The following is a 21,535-nucleotide window of genomic DNA, read 5'->3' on the forward strand; positions in this document are numbered from 1 at the left end:
CTCGTTTTACTTTGACAGTCCCATGCCCTGTGTCAGTCTGTCTAGTTTTCCTTCTCTTGTCTCGTTATGTCTAATGAATCCCAGCTGTGTTTTGCTCCTGTTTCCCATTTCCTCATTACTGACTTGTATATTTAAACCCTGTGTTTTCCGTTGCCCTTTCTTGCGTTGTACCTCCTCTTGTGTGTGAGTCTGTGTTAAAGTGGTCAAGCGTTAGCTCCTCATTTCTTGTTTCCTGGTGTTTGAGCTGTCATTTTTCAGTGTTTTTGTTTTTAGTTTCCATTATACTTTGTTTTTTGTTAGCTTATGTTTGGACAGTTTTCCGCAGCAATAAAGCTGCCGCCTTAAGTTTATGTTTTGTATTTGAGTTGTGCATTTGGGTCCACTTCCTTTCTGCCAACCACAGCTACACATGAAGGATTTCTTGTGACACAACCAAATTTAAAACATGTTTGAGATATTAAAAGAAAATCATGAACTACCTTAATGCAGTACTACTTTGCAAGCCATGTGTCACCAAACAACCCTATATAACCAAAAATCTTGCTTTTATGAGATTATTAAAGCTTAGAGAACCAAGATTTTTTTTTATAAGGAAATAGCTCTTGAAATGAACTCAGCTGATTTAAAAAATAGGTCACACCTTAGGATTTTGAATGACAAAAAAATCATATTTTTGGAGTAATGTCTATTTAAAAGTTACTTGTCCACTCCATGCTGAGGAAAGTGTGTCAAAAATACAATCTGGCTCATGATGTGTCTCTGCAGTGAGTCGTTTGCTTTTGTTTTTTGTACTGTGACTTGACTTGTGCTTCGCTTCTGCTACCTGTCTAAGTTGTTATCTGGGTTTTAGCCAAAAGAAGCGAACAACACACTGCGCACAGTGTACAGGGAGTGCAGAATTATTAGGCAAGTTGTATTTTTGAGGAATAATTTTATTATTGAACAACAACCATGTTCTCAATGAACCCAAAAAACTCATTAATATCAAAGCTGAATGTTTTTGGAAGTAGTTTGTAGTTTGTTTTTAGTTTTAGCTATTTTAGGGGGATATCTGTGTGTGCAGGTGACTATTACTGTGCATAATTATTAGGCAACTTAACAAAAAACAAATATATACCCATTTCAATTATTTATTTTTACCAGTGAAACCAATATAACATCTCCACATTCACAAATATACATTTCTGACATTCAAAAACAAAACAAAAACAAATCAGCGACCAATATAGCCACCTTTCTTTGCAAGGACACTCAAAAGCCTGCCATCCATGGATTCTGTCAGTGTTTTGATCTGTTCACCATCAACATTGCGTGCAGCAGCAACCACAGCCTCCCAGACACTGTTCAAAGAGGTGTACTGTTTTCCCTCCTTGTAAATCTCACATTTGATGATGGACCACAGGTTCTCAATGGGGTTCAGATCAGGTGAACAAGGTGGCCATGTCATTAGTTTTTCTTCTTTTATACCCTTTCTTGCCAGCCACGCTGTGGAGTACTTGGACGCGTGTGATGGAGCATTGTCCTGCATGAAAAGCATGTTTTTCTTGAAGGATGCAGACTTCTTCCTGTACCACTGCTTGAAGAAGGTGTCTTCCAGAAACTGGCAGTAGGACTGGGAGTTGAGCTTGACTCCATCCTCAACCCGAAAAGGCCCCACAAGCTCATCTTTGATGATACCAGCCCAAACCAGTACTCCACCTCCACCTTGCTGGCGTCTGAGTGGGACTGGAGCTCTCTGCCCTTTACCAATCCAGCCACGGGCCCATCCATCTGGCCCATCAAGACTCACTCTCATTTCATCAGTCCATAAAACCTTAGAAAAATCAGTCTTGAGATATTTCTTGGCCCAGTCTTGACGTTTCAGCTTGTGTGTCTTGTTCAGTGGTGGTCGTCTTTCAGCCTTTCTTACCTTGGCCATGTCTCTGAGTATTGCACACCTTGTGCTTTTGGGCACTCCAGTGATGTTGCAGCTCTGAAATATGGCCAAACTGGTGGCAAGTGGCATCTTGGCAGCTGCATGCTTGACTTTTCTCAGTTCATGGGCAGTTATTTTGCGCCTTGGTTTTTCCACATGCTTCTTGCGACCCTGTTGACTATTTTGAATGAAACGCTTGATTGTTTGATGATCACGCTTCAGAAGCTTTGCAATTTTGAGGCTGCTGCATCCCTCTGCAAGATATCTCACTATTTTTGACTTTTCTGAGCCTGTCAAGTCCTTCTTTTGACCCATTTTGCCAAAGGAAAGGACGTTGCCTAATAATTATGCACACCTGATATAGGGTGTTGATGTCACTAGACCACACCCCTTCTCATTACAGAGATGCACATCACCTAATATGCTTAATTGGTAGTAGGCTTTCGAGCCTATACAGCTTGGAGTAAGACAACATGCATGAAGAGGATGATGTGGACAAAATACTCATTTGCCTAATAATTCTGCACTCCCTGTACATTTACATATAATAATCCAAAGTGCTGCAATGCAGAGATAAAGGTAATAAATAACTACATCACACAAAAAGATCATGATGCAAGAAGAAAGAAAAAGTTAAGCTGTATTTCATTGCCCTTAGGGATGTTTTAATATTTTTATTTCTATTCTTCAGGAAAGTGGAATTTATTTCTTTTACAGTGGTCCCTCGTATATCACAGGATTTACGTTATAAAAATAACCCGTGATAAGTGAAATCCGCAAAGTAGCCAACTTTATGTTTTATAATTATTACAGATATTGTAAGGCTTTAAAACCCCTCACTACACACTTTATACACTTTTCTCAGACAGGCATGGACATTTTTCTCTCTTGTTTAAACACTCTCAAAGTTCAAACCTTGTAGAAAAAGAAGTCCACCCGCAGGTGGTGATGTTTTGTCGACATTGTTGTGTTTGTTGGGGAGAAAACTTACAAACATACAATACAGCACTTTAGAGTCACACTGCTAGTGATCAAAGCTCAACACATTGTGTACTGTAGAGGAGACACGGCACGAGATTGATTGACAATGGTCTACAGCCAATCAGGATGCAAGCTGAACTGCGATATAGCGAGGGACCACTATTTATGAATTATTTTTATATAGGCCTTCACACGTTTCTTTAATGCTACTGACTGCATAGATTCTCTTGTTTTGTGAACTATATATGTTTTTTTCAAAGTTTCGATTGATACTCCTAGAATACCACAGTCTACATTTTGTTTTGATTTATTTAGTCTCATTTGTTGTTGCATTTTTCAATATGTGAAACTTTGATAGTAGTCTGGCAACGTGAGCAACACTTAAAAGTATTAAACTGAGGTTACAGTAAAGTTGACTTAAGCTGATTTCTGTTTTTTAAAAGAAAATAACAGATGAATTATTTAATTGAAATGTAAGTAACTGAATCTGTTACTTACTGCTCATCATTAACATGAGGCTATTCAGCTAATAAATGAAATCTGTCAAGAAAAATTCAAGACACTTGGTTACATGTGATAGAATTAGCTGTTTTATTAGTGAACATTTGTAACAAAGAAACCGTCACAAAACAGAAGCAAAAGTTATTTGAAAGTTATAGATCTATTATAGAAATGTTTTTAAGCTGGAGTAATGGACATGTTCATGGGTAAAGTTTGAAATATAAACTGGAACATAAAGACTGTATTAGCATAATGGGAAAATTCACACATTATATTAAGCATGCGTTACTTCATTTATATGTTAAGAGTAAGCATTCAACAAAAACTCTTAAGAAACTTTATGCTGTGCAAATACAGAAATCCAATCAATGATGAACAAATAGATTCCAAAACTTCCCATTCTATAAATTTAATAATGACTCTCTGATGGCAGCTTGTAAAGGTGAATGTGAGTAGTTGTGCCCAGTTATCTAGCAATATACGCTGATCCTGTACATCTGTGGATATTAAAGGTACTTTATTGAGAGCTTAACAGAGGATGGAAAAAATCAGAGATTTAATTTCTAACCCTTTCATACATTCAAAAAATGTGGTTTAGTGCTATAGTTTGTATGTAAGCTCTATCACCTGTTTCAAACCTTGATGCTACTCAGCTGCTGGCTCTGCAGACCCAGTCTGAACTGTGACAGATGTGTCAGATGCTGTTGCTGCATCTGCCATCATTCCTTTTGCTGCAGCTACTCCTGCTGCTGTTCCTAATACTACTCCTACTGCTAAACCTAGACTTCTTTCTTCTTTCATTAATTTTATCGCTCCACCAAAGAATGCACCCAGTAGAGCTCCTGTTGTAACTCCTGCAGCTTCTGACAACAGATTTTTAAACACAGATTGTTTTGCCTTTGTTGCAGTTTCCTCTTCTGTTAAGTCTGGAGATGACTGTTTGATGCGACCTTCCTCTTGTTGAATATCTCTCTTCACTTCTTGCAGCATCTCATTGGTGAAGTAGCCTCCTTTGTTTGCCTCAATAGTCGTGTCAATGGTTTTGAGTAATTCTGCCACCTGATACTGGTTGCTCCTGTATTCATCTCCCTGGTTGTTCTTCCAGTATTTGTTATCAATGACGTGGCAGCAGCCGCCACACTTCTTGATCAGATCACTCAGACCTTCACTTTCATTAACAAACTCTTCGATCTTCATTCCCTCAGGAAGCTGGTCACCATGAGTAAAGATTATTGTAGTAAATCTAAGCGCTTCATCTGAGAAATATTGATTAATTTTGTCTATTACAGCCTTTTCTTGCTCTGTGTATTTCTCCACTTTAAGAACAATGAGAAACACATGAGGACCAGGAGCACATTCTGTGATACACCTCAATATTTCAGACTTCATCTCCTCTTCAGACCTGTTTGTGTCAATAAATCCAGGAGTGTCAATAAAGAGTACCATTCTTCCACTGACTGACATGAACTTTGCCTGACATTTCTGTGTTCCAGATTTGGCAGTATGATTTACTGCAAACACAGGCTGTCCACACAGGGTGTGGGCAAAACTGCTCTTTCCAGCTCCAGTTTTTCCCAGGACCACAATCCTTCTTGCTGACTCTATAAAACAGTAATGATTCAGTGTCAGTTATTTATCTATTGCTCTGTCTAAACAGTGCATCAAAAATAAACAGTAAAGTCAAATAAAACATTTATGACAACATATACAAGCTATAGCTGCAAATGATGGACGTGTCTGCTTTCTTTTAAATGTAAATAAAACTGCATGAAATTCACAAACCAGTCAGTAATTGGCTTAAAAATGCATCGTGGTACAGTAGAAAGAATGTTCATTTCTTTTACTGTTGTGCACAGTTCAGATCTAGCTGTTCAGATGGTGGAAACCAACCAAATAATTTAGAATTATTACGTCTAGCAAGCATATACTCCGTATTATTCTGCTATAATATTCAGATTTACAGCCTTAAATATATTAGGTAATGTTTACACAACTACTTTAGGTATTGAGTGGAGTAGATAACCTTGACTGAGAAAAACAATCACTTTCAGCTGGTTGGAGAGAAGTTTCTTCCTTTCTGTTTCCCATGTTTTTGTTAATTATCAATACATGATTATAACTGCAACTTACCATCCATGTTTTTGAAAGCAAAATCAGCGCAGAGACACATGACTACTCAGATCCTGTGGACGTTGTGACTGCGCCTTTTGTTTTGTTCCTGCACCTGTTGGACTTGCTTCTCAGCAGCAAACTAAAGTGATGAGCTATGATGACCTCATAGTTTGTTTCTTTTTGTTTTTACAAACTTGGATGAGAGAACTATCGTGCATATCAAAATTTAGTAATATAAAAAAAACACAATTTTTCTTTAATTTCTTATGTAAAAATCTTGACCAGCACCTTGTTGTAACGCAAAGTTAAATATGCTTGTAGTAAATTTGTGATTAGCAAAAGAGAAGGTCAAGACTTTAGAAAAATGGTATTACTGTTCTAGAATACTATAATTAAAAGTATTATCTAATTATAAATACAGAAAAAGGATGTGTTACGTATTTGAAATCTTCTTCAAGCACCTGTTCCCTTTAGGGGTCACCTAAGCGGATCATATGATGCCATCTCGCCCTAACCTTAGCTTCATCCTCTGTTATACCAACTCTCTGCATGTCCTCCTTCACTACTGTACAGCCACAGATCTTATCTATGGTCTTCCTCTTTTCTCTTGCCTAACAACTCCATGGTCAACATTCTTTGTCTATTATCCCTCAATTCAATTCAATTTTTTTTATAAAGCTCCAAATCAAAACAACATTTTCCTCAAGGCACTTTATATTGTAAGGTAAAGAAAGAAGCGAAAATAATCACATGACCCCCCCCCCCCCCCCCCCCCCCCCCCCCCCCTTTGCTTAACTGCTTTGGCAACAGTGGGAAGGAAAAACTCCCTTTTAACAGGAAGAAACCATCTGGCACGACCAGTTTCAGAATCAGAATCAGAATCAGAATCAGAATGGGTTTATTGCCAGATGTTGAGGTTTACAACATTAGGAATTTGCTGCGGTGCTTCAGTGCAAACAATAAGAGTTAAAGTGCTATGTAGAAAGAAAGATATGTGCATGAGATATACATGAGATATATACATGAGAATAAGAATTAAGAGTGCTACGTAGAAGGATATATACATGAGTGCAGGTGGTGATCAGTGCCAGACATGAAATGATTCAGTGACACAGCGTAGGGTCATGTGTGAGTGGCGGGGGCAGTCATGTGGTTATTGTTCATGTGGGGGTAAGAAGAGGAAGACAGGAAAAACCACATACTGTGGAAGAGATCCAGAGATTAATAATAACTAAAGATTAAATGCAGAGAGGTGTATAAACACACAGTAAGTGAAAAGGGTGACTGTAGAAGAAACAGTGCATCATGGGAATCCCTAGACCTATTGTAGCGTAACTAAGGGAAAATTTAGAGTCACCTGATCCAGCCCTCACTATATCCTTTAGCAAAAAGGAAAGTTTTAAGCCTAATCTGAGCAGTCTGAGTTGATACATTACTATGTACTATGTGGTCTTTAAGATATGATTGGACCTGTAAATTTAAGACCCTGTATGTGATGATGTGATCCTTCTGCACATGTCCAAACCATTTCAGCCACGCCTCTCTAATTTTGTCCCCATCTTTGTGCGACCTGGTCACTGCTAATGAAAAAGAGCTTCTCCTCGCTGGGTTTTTGTACGACTCACTTTAGTGTAGCCCCGGCTCTAACCTCGTGTTTCCCTATGATTTCCCAGTTCTGAACTCTTCATCTGTTTATTGTATATAGATTCCCTGGAAACGTCCTTGTTTCTCCTCCCTGGATTCCTGAGCATGAGTGTTTGGGAGTGTGGTGTGGGATGTCAGAAGTGGAGTGTCCCTCTCCTCTCCATCTCATGGATCACTGGAACCCCTGACTTTCGCACATTTGTATATAGCTCACTTGGTGCTTCTAAATAAACATTCATTCCACTTTTTTCCTATGTCTGCACGTGAGTCAGTTCAGTCACATTGACACACAGTTATTTTATAATTCTATACACCTCTTCTCTCACTTAAACAGGCTGTCTTTCACCTGCTCCCTACGCTCACTACAGATCACACTGAAATGTACTGAAATGTACACACTGTAATCAGATTCAATTACGGCTGGCATCATTAACTTGATGAATAAATTATGTCTTTGTAGTTAAATAGCTGATTTGTTTTTACCCCTATGAGAGTTTGGTGACCTGTCCCGTCTGTTGCCCTATGACAGCTGGGATAGGCTCCAGCCTCACCCCTGATTTGGATAAGCGGAAGAAACTGGATGAATGAATCCTTTTCTTTTTCCCCTCTCGTTCTCTTTTTAGCTTGTTTTGCATTATGTTATGTAAAGCATGTTCCTGTTTTCAGTGCTTCCTTTTCTGACTTTGATCAGTAGTTACATTCATTTTCATATTCAAAACCAAGGTCACTACAAGAGAGCCTTTCAAAGTCAAAGTCACCCTCTGTTTTCTCCGTTCTTTAGACATATTAGCTTTGAACTTCACTGCACAGGACGTGAAATTGCTGCTACAGAAGCCACATTATGTTGAAATGACACCAACACCAAAAACTAAAGAGATGCACTAAGTTTTGTTGCCTCTGCTGTTGTTTGAGTACTTTAAGATCCAGAGGTTCCAGTTCATGTCTGAGTTCATTAAGCTGACTTGAATTTGATGGGTTGGTAATTTTCTATCACATCTTTGCCAGACTGGCCACTCTAAAACACTCGTTTGCTGATTTTGCAGATTAATTCTACCTAATGAAGAAGGTAATTACACTTAAAATAAAAGTGTAGAAAGGAGGAGAGCACCTGAGCACAGAAGTACAGATACAGTTATAATGTGTGTTACCATCGAGAGAGAAAGAGAGGCTGGATGCCCAGAGATGCATGGGTCTTTGTAATGTGCTCTTGTGCATCATGGAGACTGCACAGAGGAAGAGAGAGTACATATGCATGGTTTCTACATCATATCACACTGACTGTTCACAGCAGACAAAAAGACCCTTGGACAACTGCAAACATTCCAGCCTTCCCAATAGCAAGTCTGCCCCTCTCTAATATTTGTAGCAATGAAATGATTCATTCAGCTTTTTCAGTTTATCAGAAGCTAATAATTCAGAGTTTGTCCAAACAAAACATTTCCTTTAGACTCATATTCGTTTCATTGTATTTGATATAAAGTAAACTCGACTGACCGTCCATGTTGTCAAAAGAAATCACACTCGTCACCGGGACCTCACGATGTCCTTGCTGCGTGTTTTTCCACCTGCTCTCTTGCTGCACTTTGGCTGTGCTTTCTTTTGTCACCGGTTGGACTTGTAAACTGACACTGTAACTACACAAAACAATGAGCAACACCTCATGCTGCAGGGTGCAGTACACTCACAGATATTTTTTGCTGCAAATCCATGCAAAACCACAACACGATGGTGTATAACTGTTCACATTTGATATATCAGAGCTGGTTATCACATTAATCTTAGTCCACTATTTTGTTTATTTTATGATTGGTAACAGAACTGAAAATCAAAAGCCACATATAATAGCAAAATCGTTTATAAATAAAAGCAATTGTTGAAAAAAAAATAGTTTGAAGCAGATACTTTGATGACTGTGACTGCACAATGAACTGAGACATAATTTCTTTAGGGATTATTAAAGTATTCTGATTCTGACATAGTGTTGAACTGCTCAGTAAATCCTCTCAGTGCTTTAAAAACAGGACAATTCAGAGTTTGAATAAGGGACTGGTAAAATGTTTCTGTTTCTCATCCTAGTGAAACAAGTTTTAAACAAAGAAGGGAGTTTTAATTAAGTTAAGTTTGAAAAATGGGAGAAACTGATGCATTCATTCCCTCTTGACAGTTTACTGGTACATGCACATGTAATGCTTCATCATTAATGCATAACTGCAGATTACACAATCAATCAGTGCATGAAATCCAGTGTCTTTGAAATCAGCTGCTTTTTTAAAATAAATGTAGTATGTTTGATATGAGTATGTAAGTACATAGAATAGGAAAATAGTTTTTTGTTCACATTTAAAAATATATTTCATATATTTAGGGCTGAAAAACACATATAAGCTCTATTAACTAAGTCAATTTTACACCCCCTCCAAGTGTCACAATCAAAAGTCATATCTGTGGTCCAAGTGTGGACTAGACACTACATTTGACTGAGATTGGTGAGAGGGTCATGCTGTCTCATGCACAATGAAAACAAGCACAAGCTGAACTTCACTAGCTGGGCCCACGTCCTCATTTTAGGTTTGACAGCGTTTTAGTAGGTAAAGGTGAATGCTTGGACATGAATTGAGCTGCGGATTGGGGAAGGCCTCAAAGGCGACTGGCGATGGCTCCCGGGCCTGGCAGATCCCCAAAGAAGGCATCCTAGAAGCAGTAGTGTGCGATACGAAGGTTGAAGACGTCAACGGAATAATTTGATTCTTGATTTGACTTATTTATACAGCACCAAGCCACAGTGGCAGATGCCTTGAGACCCTGCAATGATGTCTAGAGGAAAACCCAACAATCATATGACCCCCTATGAGCAAGCACTTTGGCAACAATGGGAAGGAAAATCTCCCTTTTAACAGGAAGAAACCTCCGGCAGAACCAGGCTCAGGGAGGGGCGGCCGTCTGCCGCGGCCGGTTTGGGGAGAGAGAAGGAGAAGAGAACAAAGACGAGCGCACGGAGAGCAAACGTCGCTCCGTGGTGTGGAGTGGATGAGCTCAGACAATTCGGAAGGAATGGCAGGAATGCTGGATTTGAGATTTGAGGTAGGGCTTGGCGGCTCGAAAAGCTTGTGACCTTGTCTTTGAGCAGAAGATGGAGAGGGGGTGCTTAGCTTGTTAAGTACTTCAGATAAGGTAGCGATAACGACTGAGCTGATTTCTGAATGAACAGAAGTGACAGCAGCAGCTTCGGAAGAGTTGATGAATTGAACTTCTCCTAAGTTAAATATGCTAAATTACAGTCTTTTTTATGTTTTGAAGTTCTTACTTGCAGCAAATGAATGCACTGCAATGAGAAAAATAGTTCTAATACTATGAAAAACTACTCAGTATTATTGAAGTATAATTAATTTGTTTCTTGATTCAGGTTGGCTTATCTTAAAATATAGCCCAATCGATATTAAATCCAAGCAAAAAATAACTTATATATATATATATATCTCCATCCATCCATCCATCCATCCATCCATCCATCCATCCATCCATCCATCCATCCATCCATCTTCATCCGCTTTATCCGAGGCCGGGTCGCGGGGGCAGCAGCCCAAGCAGAGATGCCCAGACCTCCCTCTCCCCAGCCACCTCCTCCAGCTTATCCGGAGGAACACCAAGGCGTTCCCAGGCCAGCCGAGAGATATAATCTCTCCAGCGTGTCCTGGGTCTGCCCCGGGGCCTCCTCCTAATATATATTTATTCCTCTCATGAGAACAAAACCCTTTTTGTAAACAATATAGGGCTGCTGCACAAACCCTAAAAGTCTAAATCAACCTTTTAAAAGGCCTAAACAGAGAAAAAAAATTACATTTTTGGCCTTAAACTTTTGTGACAGTCACATAGTCTCACAATGTTGTAAATAACGGCATTACTGATTTAAAACTTTACATGCCTCAGGTAAAGTGTCATTAAGTAAAGAAAAAAAACAACTTTCATTTGTAAAGCATTATAAGTAGAGCCGTTTCTCAGGACATTGCTAGGCAAATTAGGAACAAATTGTACAAACGTACTACAAAACTAAACAAACTGCAAATGACCTTATAAAATCCTGCTTGGTATTCACCTATTTTTCAAAGAATGACTTCCACTCAGCTATTGCTTTCTTATATGCACTAGTGGCATCTTGATCATGGATGGCATCAGTGATTACCTCGGTTTGTATGACAGAGAGGACCGTTGCAACACATTTCGGGTGTGTTAAGTGCAAGGTGTAGTAATATGCCATCAACACCAACATTCCTTCCCAGAAATCCTCCAAGGGGAGAGTGGTCACTGGTATATTTCCTACAGCAACAATGCTGGTTGTCCCATCAAAAAGCAGCACTGGGGAGGAGAGAGGCCGCTTCTCCAGGTATAGCATAGCATCTTCACCCGGCTAGAAAAGCACAAAAAAAGGACAAATTCTTCAAGATGTTAAATGAAAGGGTTGCTGTGCATCCAAACAGCTTAAGACACAAAAAGCAATATCAAGAGTTTAGAATGCTCCAAATGATTTACTGTTGGAATAGAAGAAATAAATATAAAATATCTGACTTACATAAATATGAAATTTTGGAAATGTATTAATTCTGAGCATGAATTTTCTCTAGTTTGCAGCATTTTTATCATGTATATTTGTGCTTTTTTCTCATTTGATTTTTAAAACTATTTCTTTTAACTTTGTTACATATTCTAGTTCTTGAAGGCCTTTATAAATATATGATTTTACTGCTTCTACTTGTATCCTAACTGCAATGTGCTTTTGCTCTGCGCTGCCTCTCTGGAGTAGGTTTTTTTTTTTCAAGTCAAGTCAACTTTATTTGTCAATTCTGCCACATGTACAGGACATACACAGAATAGAAATTGCGTTACTCTCAAACCCTAGTGATTAGAAAAATGCAAATAAAATAATTAAAAAGTAAAAATTTAAATAAGTTTAAATAAGTACAATACAATTTTACGTATAACAAAAAAAAAGCTATGCAATATACAATATACAATATTCAAGTAAGAAGGCATAGTGGTGCAAAATAGGCAAATAGTGCAAATGGAGATTTAGTAGTGAATAACAATTAAGAAATCCTGAATAAGGAGTAATTTAATCCCTGCTGAATTGAGCTTTGACCCGATCTTATTAAGCATGAAAAGCAAAATAATAATATTAATAATGATAATACAAGTAAATGGAGAACAAGTTACAGTGGCTGGTATTGCTAACAGCTGTTCTCACCTTGAGGATACGAAGGAGAGCCTCACTGGCACTTCCCAGTAGTGATGGGATTTCCGGCTCCTTTTAGAGAACCGGCTCTTTCGGTGCCGAACCGGCTCTTCAGGTTGTTTTGTGCTTTAATCAATTTATTATTAACAATAATATAAAATTATGCACAAAGGGAATTACTAATGTAAAAAAAGTGGTTTTATTTATATATGTTTATATATAAATATATGCGGTGGCCCCTAGAGACAAAACACGTACAAACTCAAAAGCACATTTCTAGCGTTAACTGAACTTCCAAAACAGAGCTACCCTAGATCACTTAAATTACACAATTGAAAGCATATGTGTATTGTTTGTGTATTTATACACAAGCACTCATAGAAATCACAGCTGTAACCAGGACCTTGTGCTGCATGTTTTTGCTCACTTGCTGCACTTTGGCTGTGCTTTAATTTAACACTGGTTGAACTTGTTAACTTACACTGTAACTACACAAAACTATGAGCAACACCTCATGCTGCAGGCTGCAGTACACTCAGAAAATTAATTTTACTGGAAATCCATGTAAACCCACAACATGTCGCTGTATAACTGTTCACATATTATATATTAGAGCTGGTCATCATCCACTATTTTGTTTATTTTATAAACGGTAATAGGGCTGAAAACCAAAAAGCCTCATATATGTCAGAACTATGTATAAAAAATGATTTGATCACTATGACACATTGAATTTGACATAGTGTTGAACAGCTCAGTAAAACCTCTGTACTTTGAAAAACAGAAAAATGTAGAGTTTGAAAAAGGGAGTGGTAAAATGTTTCTGTTTCTCTTTCTAGTTAAAAACAGTTTTTCAGTTAAGTTTAGTTTGAAAAATGGGATAAAACTGATGCATTCATTCTCTCTTGACAGTTTACTGGCACATGTGCATGTAATACTTTGCCATTAATGCATAAACAATTATTAAACAATTAATCTGTCATGGTCCCTGTGTCTCTCCGACTGGCTCACTCTTGGCCACATATTTGTTGTTGTTTTTTTTTCTCTCCTGTATGCCTGAGCAAAGCTCAGCACTGGGCTCCTGCTCCTCACCCACACACCTGGACTGATTATCCGCGCCTTCCGCTTATTTACCTGGTTTTCTGGTGACTCAGAGCATCTCATCGCTGGATCATTGTACAACCTGAGTTTGTGTAGCCTCGGAAAATTTCTTGTCTCCTTGTCTTTTTTCCCCATAAATCTGTAGCTTGTTCTAACTACTTGTCTCTGTACATAGATTCCCTGGACCTGTCCCTGTAACCTTTCATGGATTCCCAAGTTTGGCTGAGTGGTGTGGAGTGAGAATGAGTGGCAGAAGAGGAGCATGGTGTGTGTGGATTTCCTTCCCTTCTTTCCCTCAGAGCCCTTCACCCCCTGCCCTGCACATTTTATATATTTTGCACTTTGGTGATTGTAAATAAACTTTTGAACTTTTATTCTCAAGAGCTTGAGTCTGAGCCTGAGTCCATTCAGTCTGCCTTGACAGACTTCGTGCATAAATCCCATGTCGATTATTTATTTATTTAGTTATTTATTAGCCGTCCTGTTTGGTTATTTAGCAATCAGAATTTTTCTCTGAAGGCCAAGAACTATGCCTACCAGATTTACTTTACTAAATAGATCATCACAACCTTGCCATATTGGTCCATTTGATTGACCTTTGTTATTATTATTATTATTTATTTTATTTTATTTTATTTTAAGTTCTTACAGACAAGGCAGACATGACAGGGTATAGGACATCGAGAAACAAAGAAAGAACGAAAGAAAGAAAAAAGGGAGGGAAAGAAAAAACAGAGGGGAAGAGGGACAGTGAGAGAAGACACCTTAAAAAAAATCAGCTGGATCACCTGTGATGCTAGACAGACCCACAGCTGGAACGAGACAATTCTACTACAACAGCAAAAGCAAGACGCAAGTCACCAAAGTTCTTTGTGTTACTCGTGCACGAGGGAGAGAACTGTGACGAGCGTGTTCCTGTCGCTCACCCGAGTCGCTCTCGCCTGCTCCCTCGTAACACCACTCTTTATTGAGGTTACATGAATATGCATGAAAGTTCATTAACATATGACGTCTTACATAGATATACATCTAAACAAAGAATACATTGTCTGTGTGTCATGTAGGTATATGTATGTGTGTATGTGTGTGTGTGTGGGGTGGGGTCAAGATGTGACCCTGTGAAGACTCCCCGCACCTACTGGTGCCAGGGAGTCCAGCAGTTCACTTAAACAAAAGGCTCTTACACTCAAACAGATATATGTGTGTTTGCTATACCATATGTCAGCAAGAGAAGATACGACCTCTCTCATGACCCTAGGAGGTGTGTGATCTATGCCAGAACACTCTGAAGAGGAGTGAACACACTCCCCTCTTCAGGCTACTTAGAGTTGTTACAGACCTCCTAGGACAAGACTTTCTTTCAATATGCAATCAACCATATATTTCTAAGCATAAATGATTATATGTCTCTAAATACAAATGACAATAATAAAATACAAACCCAACAACCTGTTAAAAAAAAGAAAATAAGAAAAAGCAGAGTAACTCAATAAACACAACACCACAGCAATAACCTAGATAAGTATAAGTAACAATAAATACTAAATATTGAATGTTATTGTGCAGCACGTAAGACTGACAGCACACAATATGCCTTGAGGTAGCAGCCAAGAAAGATATAGTTTCTGTCAGCGAACATCCGTGTGTACACCTGTTTGCGTGAGCGCACTTGTATTCAAAAGGTTTTTCCATGTAATGATCTGCTAGAGGGTGTGGGGAGCCCCAACGCCCAGGGCATGAAGCAGGCATGGACGAGATCCAGGCACCAGGCATCCAGAGGCCCCCAGAGTGTAAGAGCCCAAGGAGGACCATCGGAGGGGCAACTGTGCCACCTTCCTGTAAAGAGCTGAAGACAGCCCCAGACGTGGGGGTCAGCCAGCAGCCACGGAGCAGAAGCCATAAACATCCTGTTCATGACGGTTAAAATAAATAACATTCATATAAGAAATAAAATTGTCTTGTGTAAACTGAATGTAGTGTTAAATAGGCCTATACTACTGTACTTTATTGTTGGTCATAAACTAACAGACATACACCTTAGAGCACTGACTCTGTTTGAATAGGGTTTTTTGGGGGATTTCGCACAACCCAGGAAAACATAATTAATACATAATGGGCTTGGATTTAAAACATAATGAATTAAATGTATTTGGAGGCAGCCCACACCCCCTCCCCTTTTGACAGGTTGTGTGTGAGACTGCAGCAAGCAGGCGCACCGAGGGCCCTCGTCCTTATTTTCACGTATATGTTTTTAGTAGAATTTAGAAAACACATCAGTGCAAATTTTGAATCTATATCATAATGTCTGGTGTTTTTTGTGTTTGTTGGTTTGTTTTTATTTTGTTTTATTTTGCAAGCTGGTAATTAATTGCCGCTCCAGCCATGCAGCGTAAAATCACTTGCCACCCCATTCCTCTTATCCCTGTGTGGCCAGCAGCAAGCAGCAGGCGCACCTTGCAAAAATCCCCAAAATGCGCTGGCATGATGTCGGGGCAGCATGGGTGCAAGCAACTTTTTTTGCCGATGCCCATGCCCATGATGCCACCCGCACCACGATGCTGCCCTGGGCAATGGCCCATGTTGCCCATATGAAAAACTGCCACTGTATATAAGCCATCACACCGAAACCTTACACTGCTGACTTAATATATTCTCTTGTTCTGTGAACTACATATAATTTATTCAAAGTTATATTTACGGAATACAAAAGTCTTCATATTTCATTTTAGTTTTTGCATTTTGTCTCGCTCATTCCATTTCTTAATAAATGAAACTTTGATAGCAATCTGGCAACATGAGCAACACTTTAAAGCATTAACGATGGTTTATAATAAAATTAATTTAAGATCAAATCAGTTTTTTCTTTTTTTAAAGAAAAGAACAACTTAAAATCATCCACTCATTTCAGCAGTTTCCCTTACTGTTCTGGTTTGCAAATGACTGTGGTTGTTTTGACTGAACTTGTTAAACCTCATCAGCAGGTTCAGCTGAAGTGAAGTCAGTGGAAGCCAAATTAAGTAAAAATGAAAGTTACTGTGTAACATGCCACGGTCTCTTAAACATGTTTGGCTGAAATTGCTAAGGAGGTTTAACGGGTTCAATTGAATTAAGGAATCAAAATGTAACTAACTGAAAATGTTAATTACTGCTCATCATTAACATGAGGCCATCCAGCTAAAAAATGAAAATTATGAATAAAATGAGGACCTTTGGTTACATGTTGGCATGTGAAAAAGTTTGCTATTTTTTATTCAACATTTTTTGTAAAAAAACAAAAAAAACAACATTGCAAAGCAGAACCAAGGGTTATTTGAAAGTTATAGATCTATTATTGTCATACCCAGAGATTTTACAAGCTGGAGTAATGGACCTATTCATGGGTAAAGATTGAAATCTAAACTGCAACATAAAGACTTTTAATGACAAATTCAGAGAGGGAATCACATGTTTACATATATTAAGCATACATTACTTCATTTACATATTTACAATAAATATTAAACAAAAACTCTTAAATAGGGCACTAAGTCCAATCATGATGAACAAATAGATACAAAAAGTCTTTTCACTATTGCTGTTCTATAATTTTAATAGTGAATCTGTGGTGGCAATTTGCAAAGGTGAGTATCAGTAGTCGTGCCAAATTAACTAGCAATTATATGCTGATTGTGTACTTTTGTGGACTGTTAACCTACTAGGATCTCATAAATCTTATATTTAATCTAGCCCATTTTTACATTTTTAAAAAAGTGTGCTGCAGTATTGTAGTCTGCTTTCTTTGCTTCTTCACTGTGCATCAGCTTCATCAAGTGTGGTACTCCTGATTTTATTCAAATTCTGGCTCTGCAGATGCAGGAGAAACTGTGCCAGATACTGTTGCTGCATCTATCGTTAATCCTTTTTCTGCAACTGCTCCTACTGCTAAACCTACACTTATTCTGCTTTCATTAATTTTATTGACCCACTAACAAATGCGCACAGAGCTCCTGTTGTAACTTCCACAGCTTTAAACGCTTTATCAAGCATACTATGTTTTGCCTTTGTTGACCTGTCTTGCCTTACTTTGCACGGCAACCAATCAAATGTTAGAGAATCAGACACCTGACTTCTGTTAAGTCTGGAGATGACTGTTTGATGCGACCTTCCTCTTGTTGAATATCTCTCTTCACTTCTTGCAGCATGTCGTTGGTGAAGTAGCCTCCTTTGTTTGCCTCAATAATCTTGTCAATGGTTTTGAGTAATTCTGCCACCTGGTACTGGTTGGTCCTGTATTCATCTCCCTGGTTGTTCTTCCAGTATTTGTTATCAATGACGTGGCAGCGGCCCCCACACTTCTTGATCAGATCGCTCAGAGCTTTACTTTCATTAACAAACTCTTCGATCTTCATTCCCTCAGGAAGCTGGTCACCATGAGTAAAGAGTACTGTGGCAAATCTAAATGCTTCATCTGGGAAATATTGATTAATTTTGTCTATCACACCCTTTTCATGCTCTGTGTATTTCTCCACTTTAAGCACAATGAGAAAAACATGAGGACCAGGAGCACATTCTGTGATACACCTCAATATTTCAGACTTCATCTCCTCCTCAGACCTGTCTGTGTCAAAAAATCCAGGAGTGTCAATAAATAATATGGTTCTTCCACTGATATTCATGTCCTCTGACTGACATTCAAATTTGGCCCTATGATCTACTTTAAACACAGGCTCTCCACACAGGGTGTTGGCAATTCTTCTCTTTCCAGCTCCAGTTTTTCCCAGGACCACAATCCTTCTTGCTGACTCTATAAGACAGTAATGGTTAAATGTCAGTTGTTTGTCTTGCTCTGTATAAGTGGATTATCTTATCAATCATACAGAAGTCATACTCATTTGGAGAATCAATGCAAATGAGACATTGGGTCTCAATGGGATTTCCTGTATGAATAAAGATAAAAAAAAAAAACTAATCTAAAAACTAGAAGTACAGCATTGCTACACATACACGCAAAATCGTGTGTTTTTCTTCATGTCTACAGGAGTCATGGTTCCCTGACAGTTGCCTGAAATTTTTCTCCCTGTATTTGAGTTGCCATGCACGAGTATTTTTGCCTCTCTGCTTAGTGTTTTTCTTTTGGTTAGCTTCTGTGTAACAAAAGAAATATTTTTGCAAGCCTTGAGTTAGTTTTTTTACTTGGCATTTTTGTTTTCACCTGTGTCTCATCCCCAGTCTGCCCTCATTGTTGAGATACTCCTATCTCCTCCCCAGTTTCCTCAAACTGTTTGTGTAAACTCCCTCATGTCCTGTCCTGAGTTAAATCTTTTGACTAATTAATTTCTAGTTTCTCATAATATCTGTTATCTATCTATCTATCTATCTATCTATCTATCTATCTATCTATCTATCTATCTATCTATCTATCTATCTATCTATCTATCTATCTATCTATCTATCTCGCTCTCTCTCTCTCTCTCTCTCTCTCTCTCTCTCTCTCTCTCTATATATATATATATATATATATATATATATATATATATATATATATATATATATCATATCTAGTTTATTTCGTCTTCTTTCTGGACTTTTTTAAAAATACATTTGGACTCTCTATTTTGGACTGTTATATTAAAGCTTGCTTTTATTTAAGTCATGTTGTCCTGCATTTGGGTTCACCTGTACAGCCCAATCTTGATAACAATAATAGCTTGATTTGTTTTTGTTTTTTTTCTCCACACTGAATAGAAGGTTTCCTGAACAGGCTGAGGTTTCTTTTTTCTTTTAATAATGGCTTTTAATAATCCTTCAGTTTAAGGGCATCATGATTTGATTGGATACTACTGAAATAATTTTTACCGTCATGGTGTCAAATTCCAAACTTAGAGTTTTTAAACTTATAGTTTCTAAACTTCTGATCACAATGGCATGACAGGATACTACATGCTGTCAGGTGGTGAAAGTGACTTTTAATTTTTAGCAAAATTTAAAATGACTCTTGTACTAAATGTACTGCTCGTCCTGGACTCAGTAGACATTTGTCTCATATTCTGATAAAAGAAAATAAAGATAATCAGGATAGACTGAGCTGAAAATTGTTAAAAATGCAATCAAGGTATCACTAAGCAAAACAAATTTAAACTGTAAAGGTACAGGAACGGTGGAGTAATTCATTCCATCCATCTAGGGTCCAAACTTTAATGGTTTAGTTCTAATCAACAGGCTGCATTTATAAATTTACAGAAATTCACTTCTGAAATATTAAATGTGGTAGCTTCTCTAAAGCAACTAAACATAATGCAAACGTATCATAATTCAAAAAGGAAAAGTTATGTCAATGCCCTGAATTTCAATAAAGCTAAAATAGAGGTGGTCCTACCCTTCACCAATGATGAAACATATCAGTAAATAAGAGAGCTAAACATCGAACATCAGCTAATGAGACACCAGTGGAAGGTTTGACCTGACCGGCTTTGCAGTCTTTGCAGAATTTCTGGAAAAACACAAGTTCTAACCAGCTGTTATGCACCTGTTTTACCATCACTTTGTACCAGCAGTGATCAGTGTTACTGTGGCCCAAACATCACTCTTTGAGATATTTTTCGATTAACAGACAAAGAGTCTGTCAGTCTGTCATGATTTTTTTTAATTGACTTACACTGTGTGTATTTGTTATAGAAACTTTGTTAACCGTATGTATTTGTAAGCATGTTTCTTTGATAAATAAAACATTTAATTGTGTGTGTGTGTGTGTGTGTGTGTGTGTGTGTGTGTGTGTGTGTGTGTGTGTGTGTGTGTGTGTGTGTGTGTGTGTGTGTGTGTGTGTGTGTGTGTATATATATATCACTGATAAACACTTGAGGTTGAATGAAATGTTTGATTTACCAAAAAAGGTACCCCAAGTTGTTGCTGTGTCTGGAAGTATTCCTTTCACTTCAGCTGCTCCTGCTGCTGAACCTACACTTATTTCTTCTTTCACTAATTTTGTCTCCCCTCCAAGGAATGAACCCAGTAGAGCTCCAGTTTTAACTCCTGTAGCTTTTAACAGCATATCAAACACAGCATTTTTTGCCTTTGTTGCAGTTTCTTCTTCTGTAATATCTGGAAAAGATCGTTTGATGCAGGCTTCCTCTTGTTGTATATCTCTCTTCACCTCTTGCAGCATCTCATTGGTGAAGTAGCCTCCTCTGTTTGCATTAATAATCGTGTTAATCTTTTTGAGTAATTCTGTCAGCTGGTATTGCTTGGTCCTGTATTCATCTCCCTGGTTGCTCTTCCAGTATTTGTTATCAATGACGTGGCAGCGGCCCCCACACTTCTTGATCAGATCCCTCAGATCGTTGTTTTGTTTAACAAACTCTTCGATCTTCATTCCCTCAGGAAGCTGGTCACCATGAGTAAAGAGTACTGTGGCAAATCTAAGAGCTTCATCTGAGAAACACTGGTTTATTTTGTCTATCACACCCTTTTCATGCTCTGTGTATTTCTCCACTTTAAGCACAATGAGAAAAACATGAGGACCAGGAGCACTTTCTGTGATACACCTCACTATTTCAGACTTCATGTCCTGCTCAGATCTGTCTGTGTCAAAAAATCCAGGAGTGTCAATAAATAATATGGTTTTTCCACTGATAGATATAATCCTTGACTGGCATTCCCTTGTTCCAGATGAGGCGTAATGATCTATATTAAATGCAGGCTCTCCACGCAGGATGTTGGTAAGACTCTTTCCATCTCCAGTTTTTCCCAGGACCACAATCCTTCTTGCTGAGTCTATAAAACAGTAATGATTCATTGCCCGTCATTTATCTATTACACTGTCTAAAACAAAATAATCAAAAACTTACAGTACAGTGAAATAAAACCTTTATGACAACATATACAAGCTTTAACTGAAAAATGATGGTCCAGTCTTCTTTGTTTAAAGTAAAAGTAAAATGTCCCAAGGCTTACAAATCAGTAAGTACTTAGCTGTAGAAAGTAGCTGAAAGCATATGCTCTGTAATTTTCTGCTATAATATTACACCCTTCAATATATTAGGTAACATTTATACAATTACTTTAGGTATTCAGTGGAG

The 21,535-nt window shown here is 38.2% G+C and overlaps 1 protein-coding gene across 1 annotated transcript; it reads right to left on the reverse strand.

The window, feature by feature from the left end:
• Positions 1–4,042: 4,042 nt before the first annotated feature.
• LOC146674588 (GTPase IMAP family member 8-like) lies at positions 4,043–21,252 on the reverse strand. The gene is made up of 5 exons (XM_085401090.1): positions 20,355–21,252; positions 17,588–18,306; positions 11,419–11,558; positions 8,648–8,787; positions 4,043–4,998 (listed from the first exon to the last, which is right to left on the reverse strand). Exons 1-5 carry the CDS (start codon positions 21,250–21,252, stop codon positions 4,043–4,045), a joined length of 2,853 nt encoding a protein of 950 aa, XP_085257216.1.
• Between the last annotated feature and the right edge of the window lie 283 nt (positions 21,253–21,535).

Source organism: Rhamphochromis longiceps, linkage group LG3 (assembly GCF_057381845.1).
Source record: "Rhamphochromis longiceps isolate RC_006_pf linkage group LG3, R_longiceps_female_GT1.1, whole genome shotgun sequence".
NCBI lineage: Eukaryota > Metazoa > Chordata > Actinopteri > Cichliformes > Cichlidae > Rhamphochromis > Rhamphochromis longiceps.